The 13344-nt window shown below is 43.0% G+C and overlaps 2 protein-coding genes across 2 annotated transcripts in view; both read right to left on the bottom strand.

The window, feature by feature from the left end:
* Nucleotides 1–13344, bottom strand: part of LOC145445220 (cytochrome b5-like) — a 392395-nt gene that overhangs the window by 270935 nt on the left and 108116 nt on the right. The gene's annotated exons all lie outside the window — the stretch shown is intronic.
* Nucleotides 3913–9424, bottom strand: LOC145445410 (uncharacterized). The gene is made up of 2 exons (XM_080323602.1): nucleotides 8385–9424; nucleotides 3913–5393 (listed from the first exon to the last, which is right to left on the bottom strand). Exons 1-2 carry the CDS (start codon nucleotides 8428–8430, stop codon nucleotides 4270–4272), a joined length of 1170 nt encoding a protein of 389 aa, XP_080179728.1. The 5' UTR covers nucleotides 8431–9424; the 3' UTR covers nucleotides 3913–4269.

Below are 13344 nucleotides of genomic sequence, written 5' to 3' on the forward strand. Positions count from 1 at the left end.
CAATCCTTTAAATGCACCCCACTTATTGACCGCAGAAATCAATTAGTTTTCAAAGCTGGTGGAAATAGGACCCATCCGAAGGATAGATGGATAATTCCATATATACAGAGAGCTTTGGTCGTTTTTTTTTCGGTAGGCTCTGTTGACATTTTTGCGTTGCATTGAGTTAATTTCTTATCGATGCATCGGTTGTTGAAGATGTGTTCAGTTCAGGGTAACCGTTATCAAGTAAGATTTTGCGGTTGTCAAGCTCCAACTCCGTTTGTAAGCCGAACTGTTCATACGCTGTATGCACGAGGGTGCCTATGAGGGAGGTTGGTTATTCTAGACTAGATAGTATTCATTCGGTAAGATATGCTGGTGTTTTGTCTTGAACTTGGACATGCTCCAGGACTGTCGGATTGCCGCTGAGTACTGTTCCAGTTCCAGTTCTACAGTCCTTGTACATCAAGATAACATTGTTCGGATCAGTTCGCGGAATTTTCAGTGACGCGAGTCAAGCCATTTCAAATTATGTCGAGATGATTTGAAGTCACTAAATGTTCTTTGCAGTTTGTGCCATTTCCGTTAATGACCCCGCTGTACCGTCTAACTAAACGGCAAAATAGTTCGCGGCACCCGAGTACCCAGTGCGAGATTTGGGAATCCGACGACTATAAAAAGGTCATACTCACACGTCATGACACTGTTCACAGCAGTTATCAGCATTACCTACTGCCAAACCTAAATATCACGTTATGCCCGGGTGCTGACCATTCATTTTAGTCTCAAACACTACTATCTGTGGGGAGTGGGCGTAGTAGCAAATCCCCCGCCATCGACATTGGTTGTCAGTAGCACAATCCGCAGCGTCAGGGGTTTATCCGGGCTCCTCCCGTACGTCGATATGCTCACAAGATCGTTAAAAGAGCCCAGAGAAAGACATTAAGACGAATTCAGAGCATTGAAAAAAGGAAGCCTCTCATAAACGACAGATAAAGATCGAACACTGTTTCATCCGGCAAGGCGAATGTCCGATTGAGAGACCGTACTTGAATGATTCGGCATCCTCCTAACTGCGAGCGGATGAAAATGTTAGTACCGCCGATTATAGGCTACCGGTTCCCGGGAACACAGGGTACCATTACTGGTCTAAACGCACTACGTGACTACGTAGTACGCATTGCACCGTGACGTGTGTCGCCACGTGAGTATCTTCTATTGTGATGTGATAAAATCGCGGAATCCTTGGTGAAAATAGGGCAATGTGTAGTTTTATCAGACCGTCCCCTAAAACCCAGGACAAATCTGAATAATCAGAACGGTATGGCAAGCTTGATTATAATGCAATCACGTTGCTTGCAGCAATGTCATATACTGCGTTGCGGACCCCCGGTTGAGAACCACTGGATTAGGACATCAGGGGTGGTCAACCTGTATACATTAGAGATGTGCGGATCATGTTTTTTGGGGATTCGGATCCAATCCTGTTCGATAAAATGGATTCATGATCCAATCCAGATCCTCTGTTTCCGTCTCAAATGTTATAATGCGGATCCAAAATATCCTGCACACGGCTGAGCGTCTATTTGCCCATGTCGTCCAAATTTTCCAAATTCCACCTCGGTCATTATAATTATACCTTCGTCACTACATTTATATCGGCATGTGTTGGGGGCCGTTAATATGCAATTTGAATTGGTTCCCAAACCTCTGAGAGATTTTAATTCGGCTACAAAATTTTCTTCAAGTACGATTCTGGGTGACTTGGATTTTTCGTTATTAATATGATATAGTGTCCTTGCAATCGGAGCCACACCGTACAAATGTGAAACGCATAGGAAAGTGATGCGCTCCATGAAGAAATACCAAGTTAGATCCGTGTGCGTCTCACGAATGACGGTTTTTCTAGTACGGTTCAAGTAAATCCAATATATTTTGGCTACCTACAATCCTGATGGGAGGTCGGGAAATTATAAACATGCAGTAAAGCGATTAACAAACGCGGAAGATGCATTATCATTAATTTTGTGACCAAAAGTTTCGAAGACATCCCCTCCATCAGCTTTACCGGTTAATCTGATCACGTGGGCTGAGAATGGATAAATAATTGACAAGAATATATGAAACTACCAATATTATCGAGAAAAGTCATTTATGAGGTTGAAAACATTGTTGAAACTTTCCCTAACAATAATACTCAACGATTTAGGTGCACACTGTGGGTGGTGGGTGTTCGGCTTCTACAATTAGAAACCTTTATGCACAAGGTAGGCCTGTATCTCAAGAAAACAGTGATGGCACAGAACACCAGAAGGTCTCTGCGCGGTGCGATGTTCCCGGTATATTCAATTTCATATGAGTATCTGTCGTCCTGATGGGCCATGACGACTCTCCACTGGAATGCGGTCGTATGCTATATATGTAATCGAAACGCCGCCGTATATAGCATAAAGGTTGAACAGAACATTCCCGGATAAGGCTTACTACGAAAACAGTATGTTATGCGGTCAGGGGTGTACGAGTGTTGAGTAGCCTACACGTTAAAGAGCACTGTTCTTGAGGGCGACAATACCAACACACATTCAGATACAGCAGGGGCGGGCAACTTCTCCATTCGGCGGGCCGGATATTGAAAATTAAGTACTTGGCGGGCCGGATTGCTGAATTGATACATTATTCACCCAGTTATCCACATATACAAGGAATAAATCTTGTTTAATGAATGTATTTTAACGACAGGAATTTAACTTTAAAGCCAGTTCTCGCCAGTAATGACGAAGACAATGTGGATTTGAGAACAGCATTGTCATACAGGCACCACCCTGTCTGCTTATCTCTGATCAATCAACACACTGTACAATGCTTAATGAAGATTTCAAGGCGTTCGATAAGCCCGGTACCCCAAATTTACCAAATATCAACTCATTAGGGTTTCGTAGGTGACGAGATAGCGTGGTTGTTCAACTGTGTGGCCTATTTTATCTCGATATTGAATTCATGCAGCCCGCGGCCTCGGAATTTGAAAGTGGCCCGCGACCCGTTTTGAGTTGGCGAACCCTGGCATACGTGGTGTCTTACAAAAGGCTAGAAGTGTGCCGTGCAGCAAGTCGACGGTTACGGAATCAAAAATAAGAAATATCGGCCTGGTGTAAATGACCAAGTCGACAAACACCATGATTACCACAAATGACATTAGGGTTGAGTACATCGTAAATGCCGATATTGCAAGTCTTCTCGCTTCGACGAACTTACGCGTAAGCTCCACCCTCGCTCGCTGCGCATACATGTGTATAATTGCATACAGTCAATAAAATTTGATGTATGTAAGTAAGCAAGTAGTGGGGAATCTCGGAAGACTGGGGCCGCGGGCCACATTATCATGTAAGACGGAAAACTGTCCGCGGGCCGGATAAAATCCCTTCGCGGGCCGGATCCGGCCCGCGGGCCGTATGTTGCCCGCCCCTGAGATACAGTAATATACCGTATATATGGGCCTTGGGCTATAGTAGCCCTATTAATGGCTTGGGGTTCTCAAAATACATGCAACAGGGCGTTGTGGATATCCCAGATATATATTGATGGACCACACAATAACCAAGTAAATTCATGAAATAGGGAAATCTGGATATCACCAAGCAAACACGTTTAATCGCTTTGCATGTTTCTGAGGTCTGTACTGTATAATCAGCCTATCTCGTCGTGCTCGGTAATTTCGCATCAGATACGCAAAATTAAAACCAGCAAGCTGCCCTGCGCATTGTGCCTCTAACGACGGGGAAACTATATACTGCTATATGCTAATAATCGTGTAAATGACACTGGAAAAGCGATTATCCATTCCGCGTGACATTCTGCGCGTGACATTCTGCGCATGCCCTCCGCTTCCCTCCGTTCCCAACACGAGACCATAATCGAATTTACATCGTTAATCACGATAAATGGATAGAATTTATACGAAGAGAATCGCTTGCTGGAAAACACGCAACGATAGGAAAAATGCGTTCAAACTACACGAAGGCAAATACCAATGATAGAAGATAACCAGGTTCAACCACCTCAGGTTGAAGCTATATGCATGGTTTGCGCGCGACACTTTAACCAATCGCCTCCCGACAGTAACAAGAAAACGCACTTCCTCCGTCCTCCCACGCGAAACCTATTACGATCCGCCTACCACCCGTCTCAGTATGTGTCTGTAACACAAGTTATACGTCTTCAACATCAGCATCAACACCGCCGTCCGGCGTCGCCATGGTCTCGCAATCCCGTGCAACTTTTTAGCCAGTTTCAGACGATGTCAACATCTCGAAGCGTGGGCGAATCGCTGATACTGAAAGGCGGTTTGCTCTGCGATTCGGACAGCAGCTTTAGCGAGGTTGGAGACCGCGGATGGCTTATGTCTGTCTCACATATTTTCTCCGCGCTGTCTGAGATTTGATTGGACGAGATATTCTGTAGTTTTATGTGCATGCCGCTGTCGTTTTGCCGATGCCATAATTCTAAAGCTTCTAGCATCGGCGACGCCGTCCCGTCTTTCCATTTCTGCTCTTTAATCGGAACCCACACCAGACCGATCATGAATATTATCACTCCGGTCGAGAGAGTTATAGGGCCCCACGTAAAATACGGCACGTTCGTGCTGGGACTCGCGCCGCCCACTTCCCCGACCACGTCCTCGTACATAAAATGGAACACAGTGAGGGTGACGCCGCCGATTATGAAAAGACTGCCGAAAACTAGAAACAGGACCGGTTTTGAGAAGTAGATAAGGCGCGATTTGAGAACGCAACCGCACACGCGTTGACCGCGCGACACCGCGTCGTGCGCGGTTATATAATCGCGCTTTCCCTGTCTGGCCATGCCGGCGTTGCCGGCTGACCGACGCGAGCTGGATGAACCGGTCGTTGACGAGGTAGACGCTGCGGAATTTCTCCTGCGCCTTGAAGATCTGCTAAGATCGCGTTTTGACTTGCGACTCTCTCGCGACCTGATGCTCTCCGTCCGCGCCAGCTCCATCAACATTTCGCCTCTACGCACGCGTTCACCCGAGCCTCTTCTGAGAGACCGCCTTGACCCCCGCGACCCAGGCCGTGGAGAGGTCGGGTACAAAGAAGTTCGCGATCCACGCAAGCTAGACGCGTCCTGCGTGCGAATATCCGCATGTTTTCTACCGCTGATCGGATGCGGTGTCACACTCAACGTGTCCAGCGAGCACGCGCTGTTGATTTCAGCCTGTACGACTGAGGTGACTTGCCGTCCTCGGGAGATTGGTGTTTCCCGCGCGCTGGGAAGTGGCGGGCTTGTCGGGCAATCCTCTAAGACGGAGTGGGGAAGGTTGGAGGATTGCGTCTGGTCCGGATGCGGCTCCGACATCGAGGCTGTGTAGGACGGCGGATTTGTGATGACGTGATCTGCAATGGGTAGTCAGAGATGTAGTTGGTGTTGGTGCTCAAAGAGAAGTAGAATTAGAATGGTAAATTTCTACTCTACTACAAGACGGGTCAAAACTACTTTCAAGTGGAAGTAGTAAAGGAAGGTATTGATATTGTGTTGTATTGATAAGATAAGACAGTGGTGCTTATAGGCTTATGAGGCTTTGTGCTCCACGACAATGACGCAATGGCGATTTCAACAGTTCAATGCATTTTGTTTTATTGACGACTTTTCTTGCTCTTTCTCGCATACTATTAGCAGAAAAAAAACGGAGGTGCAATCTCACATTGCAAGAATTTGCCAGGAATCGCATCTTCACGACTATAATGTAAAAGAATTAATGACACTGCAAATAGCTGCAATTTCTTGAAAATTATTGAGTTTGGATGTTGTGAGAAATGTTCCCTCTTAAGCTGCGCGCGTGCGCAAATGCGCATTTCTGACGCGGTCTCTGCGCACAGAAAATCTAAGTTGCGCCCAAAAAATCCGAAGTGATGACCTTTCTTATAGTCGTTACGCACGGTTGTCCAAGGGTCTGCGCAGTGAGTGGGTGAGTGTGCGCACACTCGTCAAAAATTAGAGGGAACATTGGTTGTGAGTGCAATCTTGCACGTTTCTTACCACAATTTCACTCAGGGTCGTTGTTGTTGTTTTGGTATGTTTCGAACACACCGGGTCGATATTCTTTATTGTGATTCCTGATCTGCCGAATTGTAGCGCGACCCATTTTTCGTTCTAGGTTTTTATGAGACACCGCTAATGCAGATCGGACGGCGAGTATAGGAGCCTAGATAAACCTACAACACTTCGGTAGGAATTCTAGACCCGTTCTCGGTCGCCATGGAAACATATCCCGAAACTATTTTTGACTTTACATAATCCGATGCGTGAGAATAAGTGTCTAGTTTTTCTTAAAATACTGTTACGCAGACGGGAAGTAGTCGAAAAACATGAGTAAGTAATACGAGCATCGAGCAAACAAGCCTAAAGGAGAGGACGTAGACTTCGAGTGATGTAACTATACTAAACTGCTTTAGGTGGAAGTAGATAAGGAAAGGTAGGGGAATAATCGAGTAGCTTCAAGAAGTATTTAAGATTCTAAATGAACGCCTGCAATAACTCTCAAAAATACGACACAAAACACCTCGACTATAACCCACAATTGGTGACGACGGCCCAACACTATTATATAGGAGTTATTTTCAAACTACAATATTCCCTTATATCGCAAATATATGACGATTTGACGCATAAAATATTACCACTGAAATCATGACTTATATTCAGATAGGCGAATTTCAAAGGTATGTAACGAAGCAGAAAATAACCGTTCAGGCACAAGCCGAAATCGCAAAACAAACATCTGGCAATGTACACTGTACAGTATATTGAGGGAAAGCAGGCTGAAGTACTTCGATAAATTGAAGCGGGCTCAATTCATTGTTGACAGCCGCTGAATGCGATACGTAAATGGTTCAACGTATCTGTGCATAAAACTAATCAACTCAAACGAATACCTATTAGCATGTACAAATTACATTGATTTATACAGACACGAAGATGGCAAATATACATCAGCTGAATCCGATGCCTATCAGCCAACGCGGCTACCGTACTCTAGGTGGTTGAGTTTTAAATTACGTCCGCAAAACCATCTCTAAAGTCACGTGATTTTGGGTGTGTCCGCCAGCATGTTTAATAATTGCTAACATCGCTACGGAAATCGATGGAAATTCGTTACCAATATTAGGATTCAATTTGAATCGACGGATTTTTTCATGCAAACCAATTTTTATGACATAGTATCCGGACACCCTGAAAAGTAAAATATGTCGAATTTGGATATGTGACGCGCAGCACGATGACGTATGGCATCGTAGTAATAAAGTGTTCCTAGATATAAGTGGGCAGCAAATAAATCGATGCGGAATGTAAGAGCTTATCTGAAAGGATGCAGAGGGGTAGAAGGAGAGATTTCAAAATCTGCGGGTAACGAACATAGCAATATAAATCGATGCAGCTTGATCTTGCGACTCGAGCCGGCACCTTGTAACTCCAAACACTACATATAAAGCTCCGCCACGAAATGCCACGGGGTCGGCCTAGCAAATATATTCTGCTATGTAGTTCTGAGCATTGGGCCGTTTTAATCTTGTTCGGCGTCACGACCACAGTCCATACTCGAGTGAATAGTGAACAGACTGAATGAACACAGTTTATGGGAGGTAATTAATCACAAAACATCAGTTTATGGTCGAGCCTTGATAGCTGAATACTTAATAGTGCATATATATATAGTCAACCTGGAGTAGTTTAACCCGAGTAGTTTAATCATAGATGCTAACGATGACGCAGGTTTAATGCAAATGCTCCTGGATTGCAGCCATCCGACAGTCGACGACCATGTCCACATTCAAGTCGAAAAACAAGCAATTACTACTAAACAAATACAGTCCATCCTCAAGATTACCGGATCACGACTGATTTATCGATCTCGCTTCCCCTGACAAGCCACCCGATTTCTTGTAGTTTTTTCTATACTATCTTCTTCACTTTCATTCAGTGTGCATGCCTCCTCTTTACATCGCCTAGGCGAAGGTGGGTGTCTGATTCCATAGACTACTCCAAGTCGCTGCGACATCTTCCTGCCTTTTCATTGAATCGCATTTTTTGTGGTGTATTGAACTGATCAAATTGCTAATAAACCAATGATGATGATGATGATGATGATGATGATGATGATATCGAAACACAAACCAGGCAAACATGCACGGGAATATCTGGTGTTTTAGGGCGCATGACACCATAAACTGAAAGTGCTTATTATAGTTTGTCGGGTTTTGTATATTGAAAACATGTGAGTTTATAATCCGTTGATCCAGAATTGCACAGAGGTGGCACGCTTACCGCACAACCAGAAAGATACGCACACACACACGCGCGCACGCTAGTTTCCCAAGCAAACTCACCCGAGTCTCCCGTAGAATATTCCGTCAATCTTTCTGACATACTCATCAATGAATGTCTTCCACTTTGGCGATGTTGGTTCGATACTCATCGATCAGTCCAAACCAAGCCGGTTTTTACAAGAATTAATATACAAGTGACAGGAAAATCTGCTGCCTGAGATAAAGTAACAATGATGCAGCGACTCTTTAGGAATCATGTCGACCATCGGGAATCATAAGTGAGAAATTATGGCGAGGCAATAACTCATCCTAAAATGGATGAAGATGGAAATTCTGAAATTGCACGTACAAACTAAAACCCATATCAACTTGGTGAGTGCTGAATTATTAAAACATGCACCGTACTTCAATTTGCCGCCAATTCGCTTTGAGACTGTTCTGAGGGCGGATTCTTTTAAATATTTCACGCCCGGCTCCCCGAACCTACAACCGAATGACATTGAGATCTTTCTCCGCAAACTCAAAGGGCGCGGGTCTAGGGACAAACAGAAAGTTCGCGGATTACCTTCGAAACAGATTCCTATATTTCTATTGATTAGGGCTTAGGCACAACCAAAGACACGTTTTCAATGGGCGAATTATTTACGAAGCATGCATGATTTTCCGAAACCGAAAGGGCGAAGAACAGCGTAGATAGATCACATTTGAGCATTAGGGCTCTTCAAAAATGACTTTTTTTCTCAAATCTTACTGGCTACTTGATATTCTTTATTTATTTTTTATAGCGGTGCCCACCGTAAATACTATTTTATTCTAATCAAAATTTTCGACGGCAATAACTCTGCTTCCACTGGTTGGAATGGAACCGAATTTGGTGAGCATCGTTTCTACAGACAACCTAACACTTTCAAGGGGTGAACAGTAAATTTTGAATTTTTTGGTATTTATTTTTATATAATAAATATAAACTTTCTTCTGTAGCAATGCGGCTACTGGTTGGAATTGAACCAAATTTGGTGTGTAGGCTTAAATAAGGTAACCTAACAATTTTATCAAGTAGCCAGTACGATTTGAGAAAAAATAGTCATTTTTAAAGACCCCTATTGAGCATGTATCGGACACCATGTATTCCTAATCTTCCTAATGTTTGGCTGCTCTAGGCACGAGATACAGTACGTGAAAACCGACGGTGTCAATATATCGATCCAGATTTACAAAATATTTTGTAACCCACAATCGCCGCACAGAACAATCAGTATAATTGTGACATATTTCATCGTTATTCAAAACCAGGTGCATTCGGTGTCACACTCGACCCGTGAAGAGCTGGAACTAATCAATTCGCGTCGCATGTCGTCCTTATTAGTTATTTGCCATAACGCACCGTCGCTTGTCACTAATGCAAATGGAACTCGCGTACAGTGTTATTTTACGTATGCGTGTCGACCAGCTCGATGTGTGAAAGACGAAAGTGTTCTCAGAATCAGCTGTACGGTATATTACAAAACGTCAACTAAAACGGACAGCGCATAGCGAAATATATTTCTAATACGTTTTTCCATGCACTGGGATATGGCCACGCGTGTATAGTGTATCCTTATCCTTATCCGGCATGGCTTGTCGGCATTTGGATATTTTTATTATTGTAAAAAAGTGACGCTTTCAGTCGATGATGGTTTTCTGAGTCACGCTTAGGATATTGTACGCCCTAATGCTGCTCATTGAGATGGTTATGCGTGGATGGTAGGCACTCACGCGCCCATTTCAATAGCGTTTTATGATTGTAAATATGGAGTCGGAGGTTCCCTTTGGAAATCGGATTGTTGACCGCAAGCGCATGTAAAAGTCTATACATTCTCAGATCCTACAAATGAATGCCCCCATCCTATAAAAATTACCACTGTGAAGAGAAGAGGAGATGCTGGACTGGACACTGGGGGTCTTCAAAAATGACTTTGTTTCTCAAATTGTACTGGCTACTTGGTAAAATAGTTAGGTAGCCTAATTTAAGCCTACACACCAAATTCGGTTCAATTCAAGTCAGTAGCCGCATTGCTACAGGAGAACAAGTTTCTATTTATATAAATTAACAAAAATTTCAAAATGTACTGATCACCGCATGAAAGTGTTAGGTTGTCTATCGAAACGATGTTCACCAAATTTGGTTAAATTCTAACCAGTGGAAGCGGCGTTATTGCCGTCGAAAAATTTGGATTATCAATAAAATAGTATTTACGGTGACCAATTCTTTGATTATTTAATATAGATATGCCCACCGTAAATACTATTTTATTCAAATCCAAATTTTTCGACGGCAATAACTCCGCTTCCACTGGTTGGAATTGAGTCAAATTTGGTGAACATCGTTTCTATAGACAACATAACACTTTCATGGACAGAACAGAAAATTTTGAAATTTTTGTTAATTTATTTTTATATAATATATAGAAACTTTGTTTTCTTGTAGCAATGCGACTACTGGCTGGTATTCAACCAAATTTGTTGTGTAGGCTTAAATTAGGTAGCCTAACAATTTTATTAAGTAGCCAGTACAATTTAAGAAAAAAAAAAGTCATTTTTGAAGAGCCCTACTGGACACTGTTCATTGTTCAATCTGTTCACACCTGTAGCCTACTCTCTACCGACCCTATGCTTTCACATAAACGTCGGGACACGGCTATAGTAAGTGACGGAGATAATTTATTGATCAACATTTGGGCCTCACACATTTGTACGAGTGCCATCTCAGCATTACCAGGTGCTAATCAATAATTCTACTCGTCATATTATATGCTGAAATCACGTGTAGGATCCGCAATTGATACCGTATATCCATCGCACACAAATATCAGTTGGCGCCGAGGAAACGCTCTTGACCTAGTCTATTACGTATGTTGCAATTGAACTGATAGCATGTAGTTCCAAACCGATCGCATAAACGTCAACAACACCCATGTGATGTCTCTAAAAGACAGTCCTAACCAACCAGGAAGCGAGTGAATCGGTTGTTATACGTAATCAGATGTCACACCACAACCCCATCCCACACAAAACTACCGTGCCGTTATCCAGTGAACTGACTTAAGAGCATATCACTCTGCCTAATATTATTGTGCGAATGATGAAAATTATATTCATTCTCAGTATATGAATTAGTCGAAACTCGTCTTAAAAACGAGTACGTATGATATCACTGCCTTAGCGGGCTGGTTTATCGAGGTTATATTTGTGATTGTGAAGATACCCTGGTTCCACGAACAGACATATGACGATATAATCAGCCAGCAGTGTTTTACAAAACCTATTGTGTCGTCAATATAGCGGGATCAAATGAATCATCGGCAAATTTCCTATATTCATAACGAAAGATGACTCGGATGAAGGCTTTTCTTCAGCTATCAAGATGCTAAGATTTAACGCAGGAACGAGAAAGTCAGCCTGTCAAGCGGTTTCGACGAAGTATTTATAAAACGAGAAACATCAGCTACACGGTTGCACGACGTCGATATCCCACTGTAGTACACGGTTATGTTTTGTCATCTTTTACGTCACTGAGTGCGTCAGAGAACCATCGCGACAGACATAAGCACAAACACATACAGATATCCGTAAACGGTTTGACGATCATTAAAAATCAGGTAAGTTACCACCTCCCTATGCGTAGCCATTGTCTGTTAGCCATTGGTATGTTAGACTAAACACATTCTCACTTGAAAAAAAATGCATCACATATAGCTCTGAGATGTAATCAACACTGCGATACCACGGTATATTTTTTCAATATCTACAATATATAGTGACAAACATCGGTGGGCGTGTACCGTGAACCCTTGTCGTGCGCTAAACCTTCCGTGCTGACTCGGTTCATTCACGTAACGTTACGTAGTTGCCGGTCAATATAAATAAGTAACGTTACAGCAAGGTATGGCGAGTATGATGCAAACATATGCGATGCTGATCACAAGCGCACGGCCGTTCCATTCCCCAGGGAAATGTTCGGAATTGAACCAATGCGATGAAATATCGCGAAAAAAACATTCGTCGTAAGTTGAGGATTGCGGGTAACGCATTAATCTATTATGGCGGAAAAGCTTCCTGGAGGTACAGATCTTCAATTTGCAATTGAACAGTAGGTATACATATCGAGATAAAACCATATAATTACGACACTCGTCAGGGGCAATCGTCACTAATTAGTAACGAATTGGAAAGAACATAGTATATCAACAACCGTATCACCAAATATGACATCACCGGCATGAAATTTCGAATAATCGGCGATCAATGACTCAATAGAGTATATATATGTGCGTGAGTACAGTATACCGACACAAACCAAACATCACTAACAGAGTTATTCAATGTCTTTCCAAGTAGTCCGGGACCTTGCATGATAACATTCCCCACCCATCGCGAAAATGTGATTTACCATATAGCGATTCACGCGCGGCACGAAAAAAACCATTTTGAAATATTAGACTAAAATTGTTATTGTACTTTCTTGCGACACGGACCGCACGAAATGTCCTCGCGGGCCGCGTGTTTGAGGCCCCTGCTGCACATGATCGCACACCGATTAATAAGAAAAACATATGTAATATATATGTATAGTTTTTATGCTGCCTATAAACCCGAACCATATGTAGCAGTCTATTGATGAAGAGTTGGATCTTTATAGCAAAAAAATCGTTAAGAGTCATGCTGGTTATAGTCTATCTTAGCGTGCCGAAACACTTTCGTATTGTGTGACATTAAATCCTACAGAAGTATTTCCCAACTGATTCCGTTTCCTCTCGTTTACTCAGTGCAATCATCACATCGCGTTCGGACTCTTTCCGCGTCGGCAAATCGGCAAGGCAATGGCCAATGCAGGCAAATGCAAAATCAGTACCAGCATACAAAGTACGTGTGGCATAAAAATTTACCATGTCAATTCGACCGCATCTTACACCCATTGATGAAAGGTTGGAACATACTTAAGGCGAAATAGCAGCAGGGCTCCGACCGCAAGGATATACTG

This window comes from Botryllus schlosseri, chromosome 8 (assembly GCF_051294905.1).
Source record: "Botryllus schlosseri isolate E-star chromosome 8, Bs_hap1, whole genome shotgun sequence".
NCBI classification, from domain to species: Eukaryota; Metazoa; Chordata; class Ascidiacea; order Stolidobranchia; family Styelidae; genus Botryllus; species Botryllus schlosseri.